This window comes from Balaenoptera borealis, assembly GCF_965194805.1.
Source record: "Balaenoptera borealis genome assembly, contig: HAP1_SCAFFOLD_943, whole genome shotgun sequence".
NCBI classification, from domain to species: Eukaryota; Metazoa; Chordata; class Mammalia; order Artiodactyla; family Balaenopteridae; genus Balaenoptera; species Balaenoptera borealis.
Window position 1 is genome coordinate 160,533 of NW_028123263.1, and position 17,362 is coordinate 177,894.

At 42.9% G+C, this 17,362-nt stretch overlaps 1 protein-coding gene across 1 annotated transcript; it reads left to right on the forward strand.

Annotated features, from left to right (window-relative positions):
* Positions 1-42: 42 nt before the first annotated feature.
* On the forward strand, positions 43-13,000 carry LOC309621733 (leucine-rich repeat-containing protein 37A2-like). The gene is made up of 7 exons (XM_082409078.1): positions 43-174; positions 4,191-6,001; positions 6,426-6,530; positions 10,955-11,004; positions 12,389-12,443; positions 12,525-12,677; positions 12,780-13,000. Exons 2-6 carry the CDS (start codon positions 4,229-4,231, stop codon positions 12,672-12,674), a joined length of 2,133 nt encoding a protein of 710 aa, XP_082265204.1. The 5' UTR covers positions 43-174; positions 4,191-4,228; the 3' UTR covers positions 12,675-12,677; positions 12,780-13,000.
* Positions 13,001-17,362: the final 4,362 nt, after the last annotated feature.

Genomic DNA, 17,362 nt, shown 5'->3' on the forward strand with positions numbered 1-17,362 from the left:
TTCCATACCCGGACACGGATTTGGTTGGAGAGCTGCCTACAGGGCCAGATCAGTTTGCTGTTCCACAGCAGGATCGGAATAACAAGCAAACCCAACATCAAAAGCTCCCAGAGGAAGTTCCAGTGCTGGATTGGAATCAGAATCAGGCCTTGGTTCTGCCTTCTTGACAAAAAAGTAAGAGTAAACACGTAGGTCTACATCAGGCTTAAGGTAACCAATCATTTGTAATACTAGTTCCACCTCTAGGTATTAAGAGCTCAATTTTTTGCTGCGTTGGGTCTTTGTTGCTTCGCGTGGGCTTTCTCTAGTTGTGGCGAGCAGGTGCTACTCTTTGTTGCGCTGCACCGGCTTCTCATTGGATGGCTTCTCTCGTTGCAGAGCACAGGCGCTAGGTGCGTGGGCTTCAGTAGTTGGGGCACACAGGCTCTAGAGTGCAGGCTCAGTAGCTGTGGCGTACGGGCTTAGTTGCTCCGCGGCATGTGGGATCTTCCTGGACCAGGGATCGAACCTGTGTCCCCTGCATTGGCAGGCAGATTCTTAACCACTGAACCACCAGGGAAGTCCCAATTCCAGTATTCTTAATCTTTTGTGTAGATCCATATTCCAATCTGGTGTCATTTTGCTTCTGCTTAAAAATACTTCTTTTAACATTTCTTATAGTGAAAGTCTGCTAGTAATGAATTCTTTCAGCTTTTGTATGTCTGAGATAGTCTTTATTTTGCTTTTGTTTTGACAGATCTGGGTATAGAATTCTAGCTTGATAGAATTCAATTCACTACTTTAAAGGTGTTATTCCACTGAGTTCTCGTTTACATTGTTTCCAACAAGAATTCTGCTGTCATTGTTATCTTTGTTCCTCTGTATGTAGTGTATAGTTTTTTCCTCTGGCTGCTTTTAAATTTTTCTCTTTATTGCTGGTTTTGAGCAATTTGACTATTTTTTGTGCCTTGGTGTAGTTTTGTCCATGTTTCTTATGCTTAAAGTTCATTGATCTTCTTGACTTTGTGAGTTTATAGTGTTTACCATTTTGGGAAAATTTTGGCTATTATTTCTTCAAATTTTTATTTTTCTCCTCTCCTTCATGGACTCTAGGTACACATGTATTAGGCCACTTGAAGTTGTTGCACGACTCACTGATGCTCTATTCATTTTCGTTGTTGTTTTGTTTTGTTACTCTTTTTGTTTCATTTTGGATCGTTTCTATTACTATGCCTTAATGTTCACTGACCCTTTCTTCTGCAGTGTCTAATCTGCCATTAACCTCGTTCAATGTCTTTTTCATTTAGACATTGTTTTTAATCTCTAGAAGCTCAATTTGGGTCTGTTTTACATTTTCCATGCCTGTACTTAACATTTTCAGGGTTTAGTCTGGGTTTTTTAACATATGAAATACAGTTATAATAACTTTTCTTCATGTATAATAACTTTTTAAATGTTCTTTTCTGCCAATTCTAACATCTGTATAGATGATGGGTTAGTTTTGATTGATTGCCTTTTCTCCTCAGTATGGGTCACATTTTCCTACTTCTTTGCATGCTTGGCAATTTTTCATATGATCCCAGATATTGTGAGTTTTAGTTTATTGTGTGCTATATATATTTATATTCCTGTAAAATGCTTGGGCTTTGTTTTGGGTGAAATTAAGTTACTCAGAACAATTTTATTCTTTTAGGTCTAGCTTTTAAGATTCCTTGGGTAGGAGTCCAAGTAGCCTTTAGTCTGGAGCTCGTTATTTGCACCTACTGAGACAAGTCCTTTCTGAGTATCATGAGGTTTTCCAGTCTGACTTGTAGGAACAGGTACTATTCCTACAACCCTGTGTGATATCCAGTTATTCTTATTATTAATCCTTTCATGTGGTTCTTTTCCTGGCATCAAGGAATTCCTCACACAAATGTACTGACCAATACTTTGTTGAATTCTCAAGAGATCCCTCTGCATATCTCCAGAGTTCTTTGTCTGTGCACTTCTTTTCTCTCTGATACTCTGCTTTGTGAACTCTAGTTACCTTGGTTTTCCCAGACTCTTAGCTCCGTTTCCTCAGTCAGGGAGTCCACCAGTCTCTGCCTGGACTTCTCTTCCCTGTACCATGGCCTGAAAACTCTCTCAGAGAAGTAAGTTAGGGCAATTATAGGGATCACTTCATTTATTTCCCATCTCCTGGGGATCAATGAACTTTATTGTGTGAGGTCCAGTTTCTTGAAAACTGTTGTTTCATATGTTCTGATATTTTCATTGTTTCAGGTGGGAGGTTAAATTGGACCTTGTTACTTCATCTTGGCCAGAAGCCAATAACATTCTTTAAGTCTGTTTTGTTTTGATACAGGGTCCAATTAAAGATTAGGCATTGCATGTCGTGTCTTTGTTTCCTTTAATCTAGAATATTTCCCTCCTTTTTTTTTTTTTGGTCTTTTATGACATTGGCATTTTTGAAGAGTCTGAGCCAGTTGTCTTGTAAGTTGCCCCACAATCTGGATTTGTCTGTTTCCTCATTAGATTCAAAGTAAACATTTTGGGAAAGAATACTATATAGGTGATGTATTCTTCATACTTCAGCACTTCAGGTCTTATAGGACAGATATAAATATATTTTTGTTTATTTTGTTTGTTTCTGCAATTTTATACAGAGTACAAGAGATGCTGTTTTATGTCCTATTTGGAGCCTGAGAGTTTCTGGTTCCATAACCAGAAGCTGCTACCTAGCCCTTCTAATGGCTGGGAGAGCTAGTTTATTCTTAGACTGTCCAGCTCTGAACTTGCTCTGAATCTCAAGCTTTTCTATCCACAAAACACTCAGGGGCTTTCAACTATTTTTCTATATATTAGATTTATTGGCACTAACTTGATGACTTCCAAAATGTGCTATCATGCCCAGGTAGCTTGAATACAGGTCTCTTTCAGTGATCGAGAGCACCTCATAAATAATAACACTTTGCTACTTGTATAAAGACAATATTGCTGATTTTTCAACACAATTTTATTTTTTTTTTTGGCCGTGCCACACAGCTTGTGGGATCTTAGTTCCCCAAGCAGGGATTGAAGCCGGGCCACAGCAGGGAAAGTGCCGGGTCCTAACCACTAGACCACCAGGGAACTCCCCCAAACAATTTTTTTTACTAATTATATTACTCCCTTCTCCCCCAGAAGTGGGCAGTAAAGGCATTTTTAATCTCCTTTTACAAGTGAGGAAAAACAAGATCAGAGGTGTAAGTGCTATGACCCTAGTGCCTTGATCTCCTGTCCCCAGTTTGGGGCTCTCTGCAAGCCCATGCTCCTCCTTTCTCATGACCCTTCCCTCCTCCTTGACCCTCACCAAAAATACTTTTAATCCTTTTGGAAGAGAAGCCCAGCTACACAATGGTACACATTACCTTCACACAGTCAGAAGCTTTGGATGGTTCCCCAAGTAAAGCTGGAAATATTAGAAGGAAAATGAAATGAAAGCAAAGTAGCCATCTGACAGAAGTTGCTTTTTCCCTTCTGCATTTTACGACCTCAAGTATTATTCCACTGATTTGTTGAACGTTCCACATTGGCATACAGTCTGGCAAATCTCTTAACTTATAGCCCAGATCACTGCCCAAATTTTAGCAAAGAGCCAAGGTGGATATAGTGTTTTTTTCTGTATAGAGCCTTCTGTTACGGGGGCTGGGATATATGGAAGCAGGGACTGAGCAAAGGATTCGGTGGGTGGGTGGAGAAGGACATGTCCAGATGACGACCTGTTAGCGGCGGTTGTTGTCATGGTCATCTGTGACACTAGCAAGAACGCAAGCACACTGAAGAGGTGGAGAGAGGAAGCCTCACACTCCTCTGCCTCTGAGGCAGGACAGGATGGGTATGTGAATGTGAGGAGTCACAGTAGATCTGCGGAGAGCCCAGCTGAGTAGGGGAGTATTTGTCTTCCAGCCTTGGCTTTTCTTGAGTACTGGCCCCTGGGAACCAGTGGAGTAACCCTGAATATAGTTACTATATTTCACACTACAGAATTTTCTGAGTAGATAGCCACTTTTTCAAGAGATATCTTTTTCACATTTTGTTGTTGCCAGTCATAGGCTTAAGTGTGGGCTTCTTTTTCTCCTAAGTGGCACTCAAACGTTGACTGATTCCTAATTCATTTGGCTGTGGACTGACAAAAATCTGTCCCATCAGTCTTCAATGATCAAAAACAGTCTCTTCTTTTTTGACAGACGAAGAAACATCTCTTGGGAATGCAGAAGGATCGTTGATGAAGGTGTTACAAGCCCGGAAGAAGAACAACAGCACCGAGCTGATTATTGAGTCAGAGAGGGCATCCTCAGATAAAAGTGCTGTCAGCTTGTCAGGCTTCATGAATGAGCAGCTGGACTTTAATAATAAAAGTGATATTATCAGTGCACGAAGTTACATACTGCCTTACATCTCAGAGGGAAATCTAGGAGATGTGGAATCAACATTATTACCATTCCTTCAACTTCTTTTTTCAAATACACAAGATGGAGATATGCTCCTGGGCCTTTTGAAAAACAATACAAGGAGCCCTTCTGTTAAGCCTGTACACAAGAATTCAGCTAATAAAAATAAATTGAGGAAACTCCATTTTCTGGAAAATGTGTTAGATGCAGAAACGCAAGAAAAATTTGATGAGGTTAAAAAGGAAGAAAAACCTGCCACGCGTACACGTTCCAACCTTTTAAGTGCCATGTTTAAACGCTACCTCTTTCTAAAGAAATTGGAAACTCCCCAACCACAGAAAGACAGCCCAGCAAAGACTGAGAGTACCGAGGAAAAGCTGCTGAGAGTGAACAGGGTCCTCAAGGGCCCAAGGGGCCTACAGAAAATGCACCTCCAAGCAGTGGGAGATGAGAGCGTCAGGAGGAAACAGAATGCCCAGCCATCTGTGGCGAGCACTGCCGAAGAAAGAAGGCTCAGGAGGCCATCCCCAGGAAAGCTGAAACAGCTTCTCATGGTGCAGAGGCCCAGGAAGCTGGTGGGAAAGTCCTCCAATGCGGAGTCTTCATTCATAAAAGAACACAAGGCAGCAGGCTCCTCTACCCTGAAACAGTACTTCAAGGTCAGGCCTTCTGCCTCCATCCCTCCAAAATCCCCATCTGAGGTTAAAAGCAAATCAAAAGACTTATCCAACACTATAGTTGTTTTAGAGGATGCAAAGGCTAGAGTTAGAAATATTAAGGATTTTGAACTAATCTCACATTCCGGGAAGAAATACATCTTCCATAAAATTAGGACTCATCGGGTCCAGAGAAAACCCAAAGGCAAAAGGAGTCGAAAGTTCAGAAAGAAAAGTTCACTCAATAGAATGATGCTTGCAAGCCCTCCGTTCTCTGTAGTGAGGAGTCTCATAAATTCCCCTGCGCGAGAAGCTGTTTCACCTTCAAGAGAAGTGACTTCTCAGGAAAATCCTTTTCCAGAATTATTTTCTCTTTCAGACCCTTCTACAGAAAACACTACTTCAGAAAACAATACTGCACAAAATGTTTCTGAAGAAGTTATTTCTTCAGGAAACTCTACTCTTCCCGGAGGAACCGGCCCTGAAAACACTACCCATAAGGATGTCTCCACTGCACATTCTGCTGTTGCTGCAGACAACAGTATGCCACCTGTTCAACACACCAACGAAACACAGTGGGAGCACCACAACACGGGCACTGAATTATCCTCTAAGCCCACAGGCTTCACTTTCCCAGGGCTCACATCCCCGGGTGATCAAGTTGAAACTCAGCTAAACCAGCAGCTACGGTCCCTCATCCCCAACAATGACGTGCGAAGGCTCATTTCTCATGTTATCCAGACTTTGATAATAGACTGCTCGGACACCCACGTGCAGCTGGCCTGTGCCAACCTCATCTCTAGAACAGGCCTCCTGATGAAGCTTCTCAGCAAGCAGCAGGAAGTAAAGGTGTCCAAAGCGGAATGGGATACGGGCCAGTGGAAAAGTGACAACTATATCAGTGAGAGCACAGAAGGCCAGAGTGAGCAGAAAGAGCAGGAGTCAAGTGAGGTGAGGAGAACCCCTGAAACATGGGACCTGGACTTTTACTCAGTTTAGGACATGCCATGGACGTGCCCAAGCAGGAATACCACGGGCTCCTAGTCTGTATCTTATCTTCAGCCATGACACTGGCTAAGACAGTGATCTCCCACTTTGCTCACTGAGAGAGTGTGCCACTATTCCTAGGGTAGACGAGAAAAGGACATAACGCAAGATAAATAAATTGTAGATAAATAAGTTGTCGAAGAAAATGCTAATGATAAGATTAATAACATTAAATTTGGCTTGTTCTTATAGAAGCTACTCGCCTGAAAGGATTGGGTTTTATAGTAGTTTAAGAATAGTTAGCTATTGTTTAGAATAGGTTTAAGAATAGTTAGCGTTCATCCCTTCTATCTCCTTGTTTGTAAAAAATTGTTATTTATTTTTTTAGCTCACAAAAGAAGTTCCAGGATATGGCTATAACAACAAACTCATCTTGGCAATATCTGTAACTGTAGTAGTGACGATTTTGGTTACACTTCTCTGTCTCATTGAGGTAAGGACAATAATTCATTCAGATTCAGAACCCACAAACTGAGAATCAAAGCCACCTTTCCACCTACTACTACTTGATTCTTCTCTTTAGTCATGAGGACTGAGATACACTTTGTTCTTTTACTGAAAAGTATATTCCCAGGAGTTTTTTTTCTTTTTTTTTTTTTTTCTTTTGGCTACATTATGTCTTCATTGCGGTGCGCGGGCTTCTCATTGCGGTGGCTTCTCTTGTTGTGGAGTACGGGCTCTAGGCACGCGGGCTCAGGAGTTGTGGTGCACGGACTTAGTTGCTCCGCAGCATGTGGGACCTTCCCAGACCAGGGATCGAACCCGTTTCCCCTGCACTGGCAGGCGGATTCTTCACCACTGCGCCACCAGGGAAGTCCCCACAGGATTTTGAAAGGAACTCCACTCCCAGGAGATCTCTATGGAATTGGATCCATGATAAGAAGCCATTGGACTATTTTGACAAGTTAAGTTTATAAGAAGGCCAGAGTTGACATGATAGTAAAATTTCTTCAACTCAAAAACTATGCTGCTTTGATGTACTCGCCAGTCACTCTCATTCTACTGTTTATTTCTTTCCTTGTTGGCTGAAGTGATGAGAGACATACGATCTCCATACTCATGGAGCTATCAGTCACCCTGGGAGGGCTAAAAGGACATGCCTAAAAGATCAAAGTGTGATCTCGTCAAATCCTTAGACTTACTTAGGAGCTTCCTTCTCCAGTGTATTAGGAATTGTGTAGGTAGGTTCCATTAAAACACTGCAAGTAAAATCCTGCAGCAGGCTACCCTAAAGCATGTCATATTTATAGTAGCCTATTCCTGGAGCTAGCCTGTTTATCTTCTGTTCAGTTACATAACGGTTTATTACTTTTCCCAACAGGCAGTGGCTAACATTAAAAGAGTGATTTTAATAAGCTGGCAATCTTGATTCTACCCTACCAGTCCCACCTGCTTTATTTACCTTTTCTCTTGCTATGGCAGCCCTCCATTGCAGCCAGAGCAGCTCCTCCCTATACGCTGGTTACACCACGTCCGTGCCTGCTGTTGTCTGTGCCTTTGCCCATCTAAGATTCCCTGATGTTGCTTTGCCTGTGGAAGTCCTATGAACCTCTCAAAAGCCAGCTCAAGTTCAGGTATCTTTCTTCATAAAGCCTTCCCTGCATACTCCAGCCCTCCTGATCCTAGTCCTGTGAGGTTTGTCACCATTTCTTAGGGGCCATAGCAAAGCAGTCCCCTCCCCTCAGAGCTCACAAAAGTGGGAAGCAGTTTTTTAAAAGGCAGCCCCCCAAGAGAGAAACAGCAAGGTTAGCACATCATGGAGCTGAGCAGAGATGTGTAAGGACCAGTGGCTTCCTGGCCTATCAGACTTGAATAAAACCTGACATGATGTACTAACTTCTAAAGAGAAATGTGTCTATCTGCAGGAGGGTTGGTCAGTAGTGAAAGCATAGAAAAGGTGAGGAGAGACCAACATGGGCAGCGCCCATCCTCACATTGCCCGAGAGTAGAGATGGCACCTTAGGCAGCAGAACTGAAGAGTCAGGCCCACTAGCCAGGCTGTGCCTGTTGAGGAGATGGATGGATCCAGCTGCCTCAGGCCTTCCCATTAAATTCTGGATTCGGCTGATTCCTTTTCTAATTCTGTTGTCACCAAGTAGCCTTCGATTGTGTGATTGTGCTTTAGTGTGCCACGGAGGCCTGTCTCCACAGAAGGTAATTCTCTGATTGTGTAGACACGGATGCCCTGTGTGTAGAACAGATGTATTTCTCATTGTCAAGTAATAATTTGGCATTCTGATTTTTGATCAATCCTGTGCTATTGATAAAGTGAGACTGCCACAACAGGAAGATGCGAGTTGTCTCTTGGTGAGGAAGAGTATGATTTCTGAGCCTAGGAGGCTGGGGACTAGCATGGGGTCAGCTTGCTAGTCATTGGCCATTGCCCAGACTGTCCCCTCTACATCTCCAGGTGGCATGTGGCCTTTTGCTTTTTTAGAATTTCTGTAAAGTCCCCTTTTTATTGTTTCTAACTTCTCTAGAGTTTAACCTTGCATTTGTGTTGTTTTGTTTTGTTTTGTTTTGTTTTGTTTTGACCTGCGGGATCTTAATTCCCCAAGTAGGGATTGAACTTGTACCCTAGGCAGCGAAAGCGAGGAGTCCTAACCGTTATTTCCTCTCCCCACTTATATGATAAGCTCTTCGAGGACAGGGGCCATGCAGTGTTCTTCCTATGGTAGACACTAATGGTGTTCAACGGAAGAGAGATGAGGCGTTATGTCAATTCCACAGTGAGGAATCATGCAACCGAATATTTATTTGAAGTAGCATCGAGTCCAGCAATAGACCCATGTGTTCTTAAGACTTCTGAAATGTCATGTTTTAATATTCCAATCAGTGGGGGAAAATGAATAAATGGTGATAGACTAGCTGCCTAACTATTTGGGGGGTAAAGAATAGCAGATCCCCATTTTTCATCTTAAATAAACATATTTCCATAAATGTGAAAAAAGACCACATAAAGGTATTAGAAGGAAATAAAAGCAGTATTTTTATAATCTTTTATAATCTTCAGAGCCTGATGCCACAAGCAGAGCCTTTGATATAGTCCACCATCTTGTCTGTGACACCAGCTTAGCACTGATTCATGCCAAGCGTAAGATGAAGAGTTTTCCATATATTGTCTGATTTAATGCCCACAGTTCTGTGAGGATGATATTACTATCCCTCCTTCATAGATGAAGGAGATCAATGTAAGGCCCCAGTGGCCAAACCAAAAGCAGAAGCCAGTTTCACCCGACTGCAAAGCTTGTGCTCCCTACTCCACTCTTTTGTCTTGTCTCCTTAGAGACAAAAACACTGGAAAGATTCGAAACACTGAAATTCAATGAAAACCAGTATTTCTTTACTATAAAGAGTTTTTTGTTTGTTTGTTTGTTTGGGGGTGGCGGGGTTTGGCCATGCTGTGCAGCTTGCGGGATCTTAGTTCCCTGACCAGGGATTGAACCTCGGGCCACAGCAGTGAAAGCGCCAAGCCCTAACCACTGGACCCCCAGGGAACTCCCAAGAGTTTTATAAGTCAACAAGAAGAAGACAAACAGTCCAGGGGAAAAGGGGGCAAGGGCTGTGCAGAGTAGGAGGTGTGTTGACAGTCTGCCACCATATCTGCCTGTCCTCTCCTCATGGCTCATGTGGGGTGGCTTTTGTTAGCCAGGCCTTTGTCACCTCATGACGTAAAAGTAATCTCTAATATCTTCTTCAAGTACTTTTGTAATCTGTCTAGAATTTGTTGTATTTGTTTTTTAGTGTGGTTGAGGCAGGGGATCTAACTTTTCCCCCCCTACAGGAAGATCTAATTGTTTTCAAATCTTTCACTGAATGGTTTATTCTTTCTTCCCTGGTCTCATATACTATCTACATCTGGACTCTATTCTGTGATCCAGTTATCTTGTCCTGTACCAGTACCAATATCACACTGCTTAATTCCAGTTGCTCTATAACATATTTTATATCTGGTAGGGCAAGGTCCTACTCTTTGACCTTGTTTTTCATACATTTCATAACTATTCTTACACATATTCTCTACCAAATGTCAGCTGGCCAGGTTTTATTTAAAAATTATTTTGGATATAAATGGATTGCATTGAATTTGTAGGTTAATTAGATGAGAATTGACCTCTTTACAACATTCTAGGAGGATGGTATCTCATGCCATGAAGTACTTCTTCTTAATGTCCTTCAGAAAAGTTTTAATATTTTCATCACATAGGTCTTACAAATTTTTGGTTAAGTTTATTCCTCGGTACTTTATCCATTTTTATTGATATAGTGAACGGGATGTTTCTTCTGTTTTTTAGTGAGTTATTTGTGTTATATGGGAAAGCTATTGAGGCTTATATGTTGATCTCTTGATTTTGTATGTAGCCATCTTACTCATGTTACTTCGAATAAAATTTCGGTTGATTCTTTTGGTCTTTTTAGGTCCCTCATTTCATATGCAAATGTGTTTGTCTCTTCCTTTCCAAGACTTCGTTTTTCTTTTCGTACTGATTAAGACCTCCTCCACATTGATCGATAGTAGCAGTAATGATGGGCATCCTACTCTTGTTGTTGACTCTAAAACAAGGCTTAGGTTTCTGCTAGATACTTTTATTTTCTTTTCCTACTTCTAAGAGTTTTTATTAGGAACGATCTGTTGAACGTTATCTAAAACAGTCAATAAAATATATCGCCAGGTGCATGCAAGACCCTAAGTTAGGTACTGTGGAAGAGGCAAAGGATTATTAAACAGGGTAGAATTCCTTTCCCTAAAAAAGTTATCATCTCACTGGGTAGATAAGATTTAAAGTAAAAGGGAATGAATACGGATTTGGAAATAGTTGTAATGGATAATCATGATCATGTTTTCTTTCAAAACAGACTTATTCTCATCGAATTGCAAAAGGGGAAGATAAGAAAAGAAGCAGAAGGTAAATATTGGTCTTTTAAAGCAGAATTTTACAACTAGAGGAGAACTTAGAACTCACCTATTTCAATTTCCTCACCAAAGGCAGGAAGAATGTTTAATTACCCTAATGGTTTACCCTAATTTATTTATCAGCAGAATTAGCTCCCCAGCCCAAGCTGAGTTAGAACAGGACTGGCACAGATTCATCTGCTTTCACTAGTCCTTTAAGGAAAGAGGGTGGACGGGGAGAGGTTTTGCTTGCACCTGTTCCTGCTGGCCTGGTGCCTGGTTCCTAGACATCAGGCCAGGCCAGAGGCCTTCTAGGAGGCTCTGGGGTAGGGAGGGCCACATGGTTGGGGATTTAGGGGCTGGCCTCACTCAAAGCTGACGAAAGGTAGCACATATGAGTCCCTTCTGTAAAGTGGCAAGAAAACTTCCCTTCTCACCCTACTGTTTTTCAGGCCCCTACTCTCTATTCCCTTTATCCAAACCTCATAGAACTTTAACCGGGAGAAACTTTAGACAGTAGTTTGTCTCTTCCTTTTATAATAAGGAAATGGAGAAAGAGAAAGGGAAAATATCTTGCCCCATGGTCATACTGCTAGTGATTATCAAAAAGAAGAGGGTCCCTTTCCACTGAGGACTTCTCTACTGATCACACTGTGCTTGGGCTGTGAGCTCCGTTTTATGTCACAATTCAGTATACACATACTATATGGGCATAAGTAGTTTCTGAAACAAACTTATTGTGCACTCTGATTTTTTTCTATTCTATTTGTATTCAAAAAGAGTATTTCGTGTTTCCCTGCTGGTCATGGCCTTGAAACTGATTTCACAATTCACTGACACCTCAGTGACAGCCTGCAGTATGAAAGTCAGAGAGCTATAGATAACTTTGCTAGTTGGGTTCAGGTGTTTACTTGGTGTGATTCAACTTATAGGATAGGATAGAGCAGCCAGGAAAATAAAAGCACCTTCTCCCCACAGCCACACCCCCAGCAAATGCTGCATGTGCGACTAAGTCCGAAGCGGACTGGTGTGAAGCGCATCTAGAGAGTAACGTGTTTCTGCCCAGCGCCGCTCTGCAGTGTTTTCACTGCACGAGGGCACTTGGCCAAGGGCCAAGAAAGGTGAACGGGGCTAAAAATCCTGCCTATACTCCATGCTAAGCCACATGCAAAGGTCTCCCCAGAGACACGGGGCGGGGGCCATTTTGGAGGGACACAGAGAACTTCTGGAAGGCCAGCATGCATGGAATGATTTTCAAGATCCCGGGTCTGTGGTGATTTTGCTCATTGTGCTTATGGACTGAGATACCCATTTAGTCCTAATAAGACCAGAGATAACACATTGTGAGAGAGATGAAAAATGACATGTAACACTAACAGTGTGTGTTTTCCTCCAAGGGGCTTTTTTCGATTCCTGCTGCGTAAGAGAAGCTCAGGGGAAAGTGAGAGTCAGGTAAATTTGAAGGGGATATAGTACTGTGGCCAGAGAAAGCAGGGGAGATGCTGAATTAATATTTCCCTTTCTGTGTTCCAGGAGGGCTTTTTCGGGAGAAGGCGGCCACTTTGGCTTAGGGATATGTATAGGCCTCTCAACGCCACACGCAAGGAAAACATGGCACAAAAGCTACACGACAGGGAGTCTTCTGATGAGGATGAGCTGTACTTCTATAAGGATGTACCATAAATGGTAGGGGACAATTTAAAATTCTCATCTAAAATGAGGAAATAATGAAAACTATCATTGTTCCTTTCAAAAGTAAAAGCCTTGGCATTATTCTTCTTACCCCAGGGAAGTCATCAAAGCCCCAGCAGAGAAGCTTCTGGCTGCATATTGGGTTGATGAAGAGGCGGGTGAGGAAAGTGAGACCGCACACGAGACAGCCACAGAGTGAGCCCTGTTCTGCCTCAAGCCACCGGTAAATTTTATTTTCTAATATCGGCTTCTCAGCATTGCTTGTAAAATACTTCTTTTTCTTATATTAAAGTGTATAAACTCATAACCAAGTCTAACCAGGTGGTAAGGAATTAAAATGTAAATAGTTGAATATTTATATACCAATAACAGGGGCCTGCAAGAAGAAGCAGAGCTGAAACTAGAATCCCTCATGGTAGCCAGTACTTCCACAAGAGGAAACGTGGGCAAAGGAGGATGAGTAGAAGGATGAAGAGGGGCTTCCCTCCCTTGTTTCCCCAGTATCATCAGTCCCTGGGAACTGGAAAACATACCATCCTCAAGGGGCATAGATGAGTAAATCAAATAGCAATTTATTCTGGTGCTCTCTCTCCTGGTTCATCAAGTACCAGTTATTTACAACATGCTCGACCTCCTGCCCATAGAGGACCATCTACTTCTGGCCCCTCTCGTACGGTCATTGGGGTTGCCAGAATATTTGGATCACTGGGCCTCCCTCCACTGTGGAGCCAAGGCCTGACTTTTCTCCCAACTTCTCAAACTCATGTACAGCTGTGTACCCTGTGTACCAAGGTAGGGGGTTCTCCACCATTTCAAGCTGGTGGAAAATTCCCATTGGGTTGTTTTTTTTCTTTAAAAGAAAATCCCAACCGTTGGATAACTAGCAGGGAGGTGCCAGAAAGACAGGGGAAAGAAGAATGTGTGAGAGCAGCCATTGCCCAAGACGGCCCTCCTCAGGCCCTGGCCTCTCCTGCCCCCACTGCGGGTCAGCTGTGTGCTGCTCGCCTCCCTCCTGCTCAGCCCAGCACCAAACCTACCCACCTCCTGCCTCCCCCAGCACAGGCCCAGGGCTGCATGATTCCACATGATTATATAGTGACAGTGCCACCTGTGGAAGGGGACCTAGAGGCAGAGACAAGCCCGAAGTGGGAGAGGTGAGGGAGAGGTCCGAGCACCACCCTCGTCCCACTCCCAACAAACTGGCTCCCCCCCTCAGGTTTCCGTTATAAACAGCGCGTGCGGAGGCGCGCGTGCCCAGGCGCGCGTGCGAGGCGCGCGTGCACAGGCGCCCCGAGGCGCGCGTGCACAGGCGCCCCGAGCCGCGCACGCGCAGTAAAGGTAGGATGGTGGCGTTGGTACCTTTTGTGGTTCCCATCGTGGGTGACAAAACCTTGTTGGTGTGGGAGCTGAGCTCTGGACCCACGGCCGAGGCCTTGCAAGTGAGCCGAGCCGGGGCAGAGGGAGGGGTGGAGGAAGCCACCTCGCGCCTCAGTAACTGGGCGCCCCGGGGTACTGCTTCAGCACCTCATCTGCCTGTGGTCTCTGCTGAGAGGAATCTTAGTTCTAGAGCCGACCTGAGTAGTCAGCTCGCCCCCACAGATTTTTGAGAGATAGTTCCCAACAGCCGGCATTGCCTCCTAATGCTTCTCGAAGCTTAGGATTTCAGAGGGAAACCTGTTGCTGAAATGAGAAGTGTTTGGAGTTGCAGGATCACCACAGTTGCCTGCGGCGAAGGGCTGGGGGAATAGAAAGGAACGGGCGGTTTGGCTTCCTGGGCGTGAAATTTCCTGCACTTACTTAGCATGGGCCCACCCTACAGCATTCTCTGTTCACAGTCTTCTCCCAGTTTGGCCTTCTGTATTCGGTCCGAGTCTTCCCAAACACAGCAGTGGCCGGTCCTGTGTTCTATGCCATCATCGAGGTTTATTCAGCAAGGGATGCCCACAGAGCCCAAAAGGCATGCGACCAGAAGCAGCTTTTTCAGACATCTCCAGTGAAGGTGGGTCCAAATGTGGAATTCCTCGCTCTACTGGGATGAAGTGCTGAATTTAAAACTAATAGGCCATCGGGAATTCCCTGGCGGTCCAGTGGTTAGGACTTTCACTGCTGAGGGCCCGGGTTCAATCCCTGGTCTGGGAACTAAGATCCCAAGGGGGGGGGCGGGGAATAAAAGGCCAACGTTTGTACAGCACTGTGGTGTACAGAATGCTCTCAGATGCACTGCTCCACTGATCCCCCAGTTCCCCAGTTCTTTCTTTCTTTTTTTTAGATGAAGAAACTCGAACTCAGGATGGTTAAGTGACTTACTTAAGGTTTATGACAGTAAATGTGGAAACTAGAGGCCAAACCCAAACTGAACTGATGTTAAAGCCCATGTCATTTTATGCTGCCCCTTAATTTAAGAAATCTTCACAAGAGTCTTCCTTATATTTACTTTTATGTAGATTTTAAATGTGTGAGGTTGACAAATTGTTTTTAAAATTAATTAATTAATTTATTTATTTTTGGCTGCGTTGGGGGCAAGGGCTGTGCAGAGTAGGAGGTGTGTTGACAGTCTGCCACCATATCTGCCCGTCCTCTCCTCATGGCTCATGTGGGGTGGCTTTTGTTAGCCAGGCCTTTGTCACCTCATGACGTAAAAATAATCTCTAGTATTTTCTTCAAGTACTTTTGTAATCTGTCTAGAATTTGTTGTATTTGTTTTTTAGTGTGGTTGAGGCAGGGGATCTAACTTTTCCCCCCCTACAGGAAGATCTAATTGTTTTCAAATCTTTCACTGAATGGTTTATTCTTTCTTCCCTGGTCTCATATACTATCTACATCTGGACTCTATTCTGTGATCCAGTTATCTTGTCCTGTACCAGTACCAATATCACACTGCTTAATTCCAGTTGCTCTATAACATATTTTATATCTGGTAGGGCAAGGTCCTACTCTTTGACCTTGTTTTTCATACATTTCATAACTATTCTTACACATATTCTCTACCAAATGTCAGCTGGCCAGGTTTTATTTAAAAATTATTTTGGATATAAATGGATTGCATTGAATTTGTAGGTTAATTTGATGAGAATTGACCTCTTTACAACATTCTAGGAGGATGGTATCTCATGCCATGTAGTACTTCTTCTTAATGTCCTTCAGAAAAGTTTTAATATTTTCATCACATAGGTCTTACAAATTTTTGGTTAAGTTTATTCCTAGGTACTTTATGCATTTTTATTGATATAGTAAACGGGATGTTTCTTCTGTTTTTTAGTGAGTTATTTGTGTTATATGGGAAAGCTATTGAGGCTTATATGTTGATCTCTTGATTTTGTATGTAGCCATCTTACTCATGTTACTTCCAATAAAATTTCAGTTGATTCCTTTGGTCTTTTTAGGTCCCTCATTTCATATGCAAATGTGTTTGTCTCTTCCTTTCCAAGACTTCGTTTTTCTTTTCGTACCGATTAAGACCTCCTCCACATTGATCGATAGTAGCAGTAATGATGGGCATCCTACTCTTGTTGTTGACTCTAAAACAAGGCTTAGGTTTCTGCTAGATACTTTTATTTTCTTTTCCTACTTCTAAGAGTTTTTATTAGGAACGATCTGTTGAACGTTATCTAAAACAGTCAATAAAATATATCGCCAGCTGCATGCAAGACCCTAAGTTAGGTACTGTGGAAGAGGCAAAGGATTATTAAACAGGGTAGAATTCCTTTCCCTAAAAAAGTTATCATCTCACTGGGTAGATAAGATTTAAAGTAAAAGGGAATGAATACGGATTTGGAAATAGTTGTAATGGATAATCATGATCATGTTTTCTTTCAAAACAGACTTATTCTCATCGAATTGCAAAAGGGGAAGATAAGAAAAGAAGCAGAAGGTAAATATTGGTCTTTTAAAGCAGAATTTTACAACTAGAGGAGAACTTAGAACTCACCTATTTCAATTTCCTCACCAAAGGCAGGAAGAATGTTTAATTACCCTAATGGTTTACCCTAATTTATTTATCAGCAGAATTAGCTCCCCAGCCCAAGCTGAGTTAGAACAGGACTGGCACAGATTCATCTGCTTTCACTAGTCCTTTAAGGAAAGAGGGTGGACGGGGAGAGGTTTTGCTTGCACCTGTTCCTGCTGGCCTGGTGCCTGGTTCCTAGACATCAGGCCAGGCCAGAGGCCTTCTAGGAGGCTCTGGGGTAGGGAGGGCCACATGGTTGGGGATTTAGGGGCTGGCCTCACTCAAAGCTGACGAAAGGTAGCACATATGAGTCCCTTCTGTAAAGTGGCAAGAAAACTTCCCTTCTCACCCTACTGTTTTTCAGGCCCCTACTCTCTATTCCCTTTATCCAAACCTCATAGAACTTTAACCGGGAGAAACTTTAGACAGTAGTTTGTCTCTTCCTTTTATAATAAGGAAATGGAGAAAGAGAAAGGGAAAATATCTTGCCCCATGGTCATACTGCTAGTGATTATCAAAAAGAAGAGGGTCCCTTTCCACTGAGGACTTCTCTACTGATCACACTGTGCTTGGGCTGTGAGCTCCGTTTTATGTCACAATTCAGTATACACATACTATATGGGCATAGGTAGTTTCTGAAACAAATTTATTGTGCACTCTGATTTTTTTCTATTCTATTTGTATTCAAAAAGAGTATTTCGTGTTTCCCTGCTGGTCATGGCCTTGAAACTGA

Coding starts and splice junctions, on each gene's coding strand:
- LOC309621733 (XM_082409078.1), top strand. CDS start 4,229: ATGAAGGTGTTACAAGCCCGGAAGAAGAACAACAGCACCGAGCTGATT. Junction 6,531..10,954: donor CACTTCTCTGTCTCATTGAG/GTAAGGACAATA, acceptor CTTTCAAAACAG/ACTTATTCTCATCGAATTGC. Junction 12,444..12,524: donor CAGGGGAAAGTGAGAGTCAG/GTAAATTTGAAG, acceptor TCTGTGTTCCAG/GAGGGCTTTTTCGGGAGAAG.